This window comes from Propithecus coquereli, unplaced genomic scaffold (assembly GCF_000956105.1).
Source record: "Propithecus coquereli isolate 6110/MARCELLA unplaced genomic scaffold, Pcoq_1.0 Scaffold6, whole genome shotgun sequence".
In the NCBI taxonomy this organism is placed as follows: domain Eukaryota; kingdom Metazoa; phylum Chordata; class Mammalia; order Primates; family Indriidae; genus Propithecus; species Propithecus coquereli.
The window spans coordinates 8,113,855-8,121,401 of record NW_012151951.1 but is presented as its reverse complement, the minus strand read 5'-3'; the positions used below and the strand labels follow the sequence as shown (position 1 = coordinate 8,121,401).

General features: G+C 33.0%; 1 protein-coding gene across 1 annotated transcript in view; it reads left to right on the top strand.

The window, feature by feature from the left end:
* LOC105822184 (chromosome unknown open reading frame, human C11orf65) overlaps window positions 1–7,547 on the top strand; it is a 29,884-nt gene that overhangs the window by 14,131 nt on the left and 8,206 nt on the right. Inside the window, exons 3-6 of the mRNA XM_012659128.1 lie at window positions 3,150–3,203; window positions 3,336–3,536; window positions 4,603–4,733; window positions 7,199–7,369. Coding sequence (XP_012514582.1) covers window positions 3,150–3,203; window positions 3,336–3,536; window positions 4,603–4,733; window positions 7,199–7,369 — 557 coding nt within the window. The remainder of the gene's footprint in view (window positions 1–3,149; window positions 3,204–3,335; window positions 3,537–4,602; window positions 4,734–7,198; window positions 7,370–7,547) is intronic.

Genomic DNA, 7,547 nt, shown 5'->3' with positions numbered 1-7,547 from the left:
CAATTCCGTGATTGTAAAACAAAAATTGACATACTTACCAGAAGAAACATAGTAATCTTCATTCATACTTGGAGATTTTTAACACATCTTTCTTGGTAATTGATAGAAACAAGCATGCAAAAAAAATTTTGTATAGATATAGCAGATTTTAATGTCTTCACCTAATTGATAAATATAGAACATTATAGTCAACACTGCAAAATATCTAAAGGTCTGAAAATCTAATGTTGTCTTTAGGTTAAGTGCACAGGAAATGTTTCCTAAAATAGATTACATGCTTGGATTTAATGCAAGTCTTAATAAATTTCAAAGGATTGAGACCATAGAGAATGTTCTTTAGTCCCAAGAGAATTAAACTAGAAATCAATAAAAGTAAGAGAAATAGAGAACCATCAAACTTTTACAAATTAAGCACATGAAATTAAATAATCTATAGGTTAAAAAGGAAAATTAGAATATATTTTATGCTAATTCCTAATGACATCAAAGTTCATGGGATGCAGCCAAAGTAGAGCTCAGAGGGAAATTTATACATCTAAATGCAAGCATTATAATACAAAAGGAGAAAGATTGAAAATCAGTGTCCTAAGTTTCTACCTCAAGAAGGTAGAAAAAGTTAAGCAAATTAAACTCAAAGAAAGTAAAAGGAAGGAAATAGTAAAGATAAAATCTGAAGTCAATGAATAGGAAGTAGAAGTAACAGAGAGAAAATAAACAAAGCAAGATGGCACAACAAAGTGACTATAATCAACAATAACTTAGGGTATACTTTAAAATAACTAGAAGAGTAGAATTAGAATGTTCCTAACACAAAGAAATGATAAATGCCTGAGGTGATGGATACCCCAATAACCCTGATTTTATTAATTCACATTGTATGCCTGTATCAAAACATCACATGTACCCTGTAAAGATATATAACTATTAGGTACCCATAATAATTAAAATTTTTTAAAAAGTCTAAAAAAAAAAGCTAGTCAGTTCTTTGAATAGGTTAATAAAATTGATAAACCTCTAGCAAGACTATATATCTAATATCCAATAAGCATATACAAATGTACTCAACATGGTTAGTCCTGAGGAAATATAAATTAAAACTACAGTGATCAGGCTGGGCACAGTGGCTCATGCTTGTAATTCCAGCATTTTGTGAGGCCAAGGTGAAAAGGAAGACTGCTTGAGGCCAGGAGTTTGAGACTAGCCTGGGCAACATAGTGAGACCCTGTCTCCCCCCAAAATAAAAACATTAGCTGGGTGTGAGTCCCAGATTCTCAGGAGGCTGAGGCAGGAGGATCACTTGAACCCAGGAGTTCAAGGCTGCAGTGAGCTATATTTGTGCCACTGTACTTTAGCCTAGGCAACAGAAGGAGATCTCGCTTCTAAAAAATAAAACAAAACAAAAATAAAACAACTACAATGAGCTACCATTATAACCTCACAGAATGGCTAAAATGAAAAGATCTTGACAATACCAAGTGTTGATAAGGATGTGGAGCAACCAGAACTCTCATATATTGCTGGTGAGTGGTAAATTCTTACAAAATTTTTGAAAAAAACTCTTTGGGAGTCACTAGTACAGCTAATTACAAATGCTGCTTGTCCTATGATAGAGTTATGTCCAGATAAACCCATCATATGTTCAAAATGTTTTAAGTTGAAAATGCATTTAATATACCTAACCTACTGAACATTATAGCTTAGTTTAGTTTACACTGTGGAGTATTGGTTGTTTATCCTTGTGATTACATGGCTGATTGGAAGCAGCCACTTGCTGCTGCTGTCCAGCATTGTAACAGAGTATTGTACAGAATATCACTTACCTGGGAAAAGATCAAAATTTAAAATCTGAAGTATGATTTCTACTGAATGTGTATGGCTTTCACACCATCGTGAAGTCAAAAAATCGTAAGTCATACCATCCTAAGTTGGGGACACCCGTATAAATATACCTCCTGACCACTCATATTCCATTCTTGGGTATGTAACAAAGGGAAATGAATAATATAGCCCACTAGAAGAAGCAGTTTTATTTATAATAGCCCAAAACTAGAAACATATCAAAATTCCAACAATAATAGAGTTGAAAAATAAATTGTGGTACATTATATGATGGAATACTACAGGATGTCCCAAAAGTCACCTACATAGGGAAAATGGGAAATTGTAGCTAAAATGTACCTTTATTTACAAAATATTCATTACAAAATTTTTCCTTTGTATGGAGACTTTTGGGATACCCTGTAGATGGCAGTGAAAAATAACTTGCTACTGTCTGCAACTACATGTATGAATCTTATAGATTCATCACAGATTCATGTTGAGCAAAAGAAGCCAAGCACAAAAGAGTATACAGTACATCTGTAAAAATTCATTGAGCTGTGCACTTAAAATCTGCCCACTTCAGTGAAGAAAAATATATATGCATGTATATATGTATAGTGTTATGGTTCAAATATGAAAAATATGTTTTATAACAGGGTATCACACTTCATACTTGAATTCATAAAATTTTTAGTCAAGAGAAAATTATTCTGTGAAACTAATGTCATCTTACAGGCTTTATAGATTGAATAATGCAAGATAGTATCTATTTTCTCATCTAAGCTAATACTATCAGGAGAGAAAATTGCATTGTTTCCTCATAAAGGCCAAGAATCTTTTCTTTACTTTTCATTTTGGTGCAAGGCACTAAAATTTAGAAGACCTGTTATATACAATTGTTACAGATTTTTAAACATGGATTTTTGGTTTAACAAAAGCTAGTTAGGGAAGGCTGAACTTAGGTTGATCAGTCACAATTTTTTTCTCTGAATTTACCTGTAAGATAATACTTTATATGTAAATCATATCTTTAAGGACTTATTTAAAACTTCTGTTTTATGAATAATAAATCACTTGGCATTTATATTTCTATATTGCATAGAAAGGACACAATTTGGTATCACTTTTTCAGTTGTCATATAAGCTGTTTTATTTATTAAAAACCCTAAGAAATTAAGTCCTTAGATATTAAAATATTTTCTAATTTAAGATTAATTATTTGTTCACCTATTTCCTAAATAATCAACCTTCAGCAACTATTTTTAAATAATAGAGTGAGAAGTAATGAATTGATACAAAATGTTGAAGAGTAATACATTCTCTTATAGGCAGAGCTTCTAGACGCTGCTGCTGGCATTCATGTGCGATTCAGATTAGGTGGAGTAAGTATAGATGGATTCTTCTTTAGTAATTTTAAAGCACATTTATATGAAATTTAAAAGATGTAATTTTTAAAATCATAAACCATTTTCGTAATTATATTACAGTGGTCCTTTGAACTTTTACATCTACAGGTTGAATTTCCCCCTCATATATACTATAAAATTTTTACTGACAGACATATTGAAGATCTGTGTGCTAACAGCCCTAGAGATTATACAAAACTTCCAGCAAAACATACATCTCATAATAAAAGTGATCATCTTCAGGAAGAGGATCATAGTGGCTGGTATCGTCGGATAGAAAACAATGGCTGGAGGCCTGTTTCTGATAGAGTAAGAAAAGAGAAATATTGATAATTTTTTATCTCATATATTTAGAAATTCATTTTATCTTTTTAAAAATTAATTTTAAAATTGTTTTTTAAAATAATAAATCCTAGTAATTTAATTGATAAAACTTACTTAAGTTAAATACTCTGAGGTTACTAATAATGCTTCAAGGTACAACAGTTTATCTTTTTCTTCCTACATTTACTTGTACTTTTAATAATTAGCTTTGAACTTATGCCATCTTTAGATACTCTCTGGTACTCACCAGATTATATACTCAGTACACAGATTGTAGAATTTAGTATGTTGCATATACTAAGTATGAAAAGTGATAATGATCAAGGTGTGAATTCATTCATTCATTAGCAAACTTTATGGCATATCAATCATATATCAGGCATTGTTTTAGATGCTAGGGATACAATGGTAAAAAAGGCATAGTCCTTTCCCTCAAGTAGATTGCTTTCAATTAGAGAGAGAGAGTCGAGTAGACAGGATATTTCAGTACAGTGTAGTAAATATGTTAAGTGGTTGAATAGGTACAAATACATAGTATTGTGGGGAAGTAGCAAACTCTCCTCCTTGTTGTCTAGTGTGTGCGACAGGGTAGGGAGGATGAACTGGAAGTGGAAAAATAGGCAGCCAATTAGGAGAAAGTGTCATAAAGGGGAAACCACAAAAGTCTTGGGAGATAATAGAGGGATCTCTGTGTTCCTGGAAGGTGCCACTACTTCTTGAGGGTTAGAGTCATCAAAACCCAACAGTACTAAGAATAGGTAAGGTCTATTCATGTAAGAAGATGAGACAGTCTTAGAATATGTCTATTTACTAATCCATCCATCAAATTAAGTACCTCAGTACACTAGTGCATTGTCAATCTTGTGGTTCTGAAAGCGCAGTATACTAACTTACTCATCACTTAATTAGAAATACCTTAAAAGAGTCTATCCTTTCCTCTGTCTCTATACTGGCATATTCCTACCAAATGCACAGAGGTTCTTGTCTATAGCCATATAATCTCACAATCAATATTTCAACATTTTTTATATGCCTTTTCATTTCTCAATAGTTTTGGTTATCTACTGCCAGTGAAGTAGTGGAAGACAAAAAAGAAATTGAATTTCATTTCTCTAAACTGAAGAGAAGGCAAGATTTGGAAAAGAAAAGAAAAATTAGAAAAATAGAATGGATGAGGCAAATGTAAGTTGACTAAGTACTTAGACTTATTAAAGAAGTAGATAATATTTTGGAAAAAAATCCGTAGAACTTATGCTACTTGATTTCAAGACTTATAAAGCTACTGTAATCATGATGTTGTATTGGCATAAAGATAGATATATATAGATCAATGGAACAGGACATAGTGTTGAGAAACAGTCACACATACATTGTTAATTGATTCTTCAACAAAGGTGATTAGGGAATTTAATTGGAGGAAAAATAGTCTTTTTAACAAATTGGATATCCAAATGTCAAAAAATGAACCTTGACTCCTATACCATAAGTAAAATTAACTCAAAAGAGATCATAGTTCTAAATATAAGAGTAAAAACCATAAAGCATCTAAAAGTAGCCAAAGGAGAAAATCTCAGTGACCTTTGTTCTCGCGAAGGTTTCTTAAATGGGGCACAGAAGGCATGAACTATAAAAGAAAAATTTGTTCAATTTCACTTTATCAAAATTAAAAGCTTTTGTTCTTTGAATAATCTGTTTCAGAAATAAAAATGCAAGCCATAAGGAGCCAGGTACAGTGGCTCACGCTTGTAATCCCAAGCAATCCTCCTGCCTTGGCCTCCCAGCGTGCTAGGATTACAGGCAGGAGCCACCGCGCCTGGCCTAGAACAATTATTAATACTCTCAAAAACAAAGTGCATTTTATACTTCCTTAATAAGAGAAAAAATAGATATCTGAATTATTATATATCACTGTTGAAAAAGGAGAAAGGAATACCATCCATGTTTCAAAATCTAGTCTCAAGTGTTTGTATATTTGGAAAGGTAAAACATGGAGGAAATCATTAAAAGTGCATTCACTCCCAGCCTTCCAGAAGTTTCTAAGTTTTAAATGCATTTTTGTTACAGCATGAGCATTAGTTCAATAAGTCTGGGCTAGTGGGAAGTATCATTCATTTGCTCATTCATTTACTTAATACATGTTTACTGAGTGCCTATTATGTTCGGAAAACAGAGTATAGAGTGTAAGATTGCAAGTTCCCTGAGGGAAGTTTCACCACTGTACAAACATATAACACTTTGTAAATGGTGTACACTCAATAGATATTTATTATATGAATAAGTGAATGAAAAACTAGAGAAAAATTGCTAAGTCATACTTTCTTACAATATTTGCTCTTATTAAACTATAAATAAAGAGTCGTGTTCCTGCTTCTATAAAATACATTTGCTCTCATGGATCATTATCCATTTAAAGTCTGATCAAGCAGAAACTTCATGAGGGCAGGGATATATCACCTCGCTGTTATATTCCTGCCACCCAGTATTGTGTAGCCTTCTTTTATTGAATGCTTACTATGTGCAATTCACTGTTCTAAATGCTTTACATAGATTTACACTTCTAAACCTCTTGAGAACACTAGGAGGAAGTAGTAATATGATTATCATTTTAAGGAAGTGGTCATTGAGGCCCAGAAAAGCTGGGTTATTTGGCAAAAATTATATGGCTAGTAAATCACAGAACCAAGATTCACATCCAGATAATTTGATACCAGAGTCCTGCTCTGTATCACCACTATGCTACTTCCTAATCAGTGGGCATTGAATTAATAAATGAATACAATTTCAAAATAGGTTCATCTTTAAAATGGCTACCAGTGTAGATTTCAAAATGAATAACCCCCCAAAACGCTATGTTTGGTAAGGATTGCTAACTTCTCTTTACTCCCTCAGCTCATGTTTGGTGGACACATTATTTTATGTGCAGATTAATAAAACACAGTCTCCAGAGGGAGGCTGCACTTAACAGTCAGGTCTGAACACTGGCTCTGATATATATTTACTATCTACATGATCTTGAATAATTTTTAAACTTCTCCAAGTCTCAGTTTCTTTATAAAGAGGAATAAAGGGGAATAAAAATAGCTGTTAAAAATGGCTGTAACTTTTTATAGAGAATTAAACAAGATAATGTGTGAAAAGTACCTGGCAAAAAGAAAATGTCAGTATCTGTCATCCCTTTACCTCTTCCTCTCTTTTTCTTTCGTTATTCCGCTTTCCTTCCCTCTTCCTGCCTGCCATTAGCCTCATGACTTTGTAAAAGTTACTCAAATCCTCCAGGATTTATTTTCTCACCTGTAAAATGAGTGGGTTAGTTATTGGTTTCTAAGATCCTTTCCATTCTACAATTCTATTAATATGATTCAGTGATTCAATAACTTAGTTTTTCTTTATATCACCAAAATGTAACTTACCGAGGGATAATTTGAACTGAGGCCTCTCTGATGAGTGTGGTTGGTTAAGTTGCTTTTACCCCCAAAATATCCCATCATGGATCTTGGTTTAAATGCATCAGAGTTATATAGGATGAAAAGTTGATTCAGTGCGTAAAATAGTTTTCATATGTAAGTAGCCACAATATATATCAACTGCATCTACTTGTAATCACCTATTCCAAAGGATTTATGTTTCTCTTCCTATTCTCTATTTAGGTACTACACAGGAAGCCTGGAGGCTAAGTCAACACATCCTAAAACTCTAGGTTTAATTCACACAGCAACGAAGGGGCTAATAAGAGCTATTGAAGATGGTGGGATAGATTCCGTGATGGAGTGGGAAGTGGATGAAGTGCTGAACTGGACAAATACACTGAACTTTGATGAGTAAATACATGTTGCTATTCTTGGGGAACAAGGGCAGTCATCATATACTTTTTCTTTCTGACATTTCCCATTCCCATGTTGAATCTTGGGACCACAAACATAATCTTCCAAAAAAAAAAAAAAAAAAACCTGAGTATTTATTATTTTTCCAGAAAGAAAAGAAGAAGAAATAAGGGAT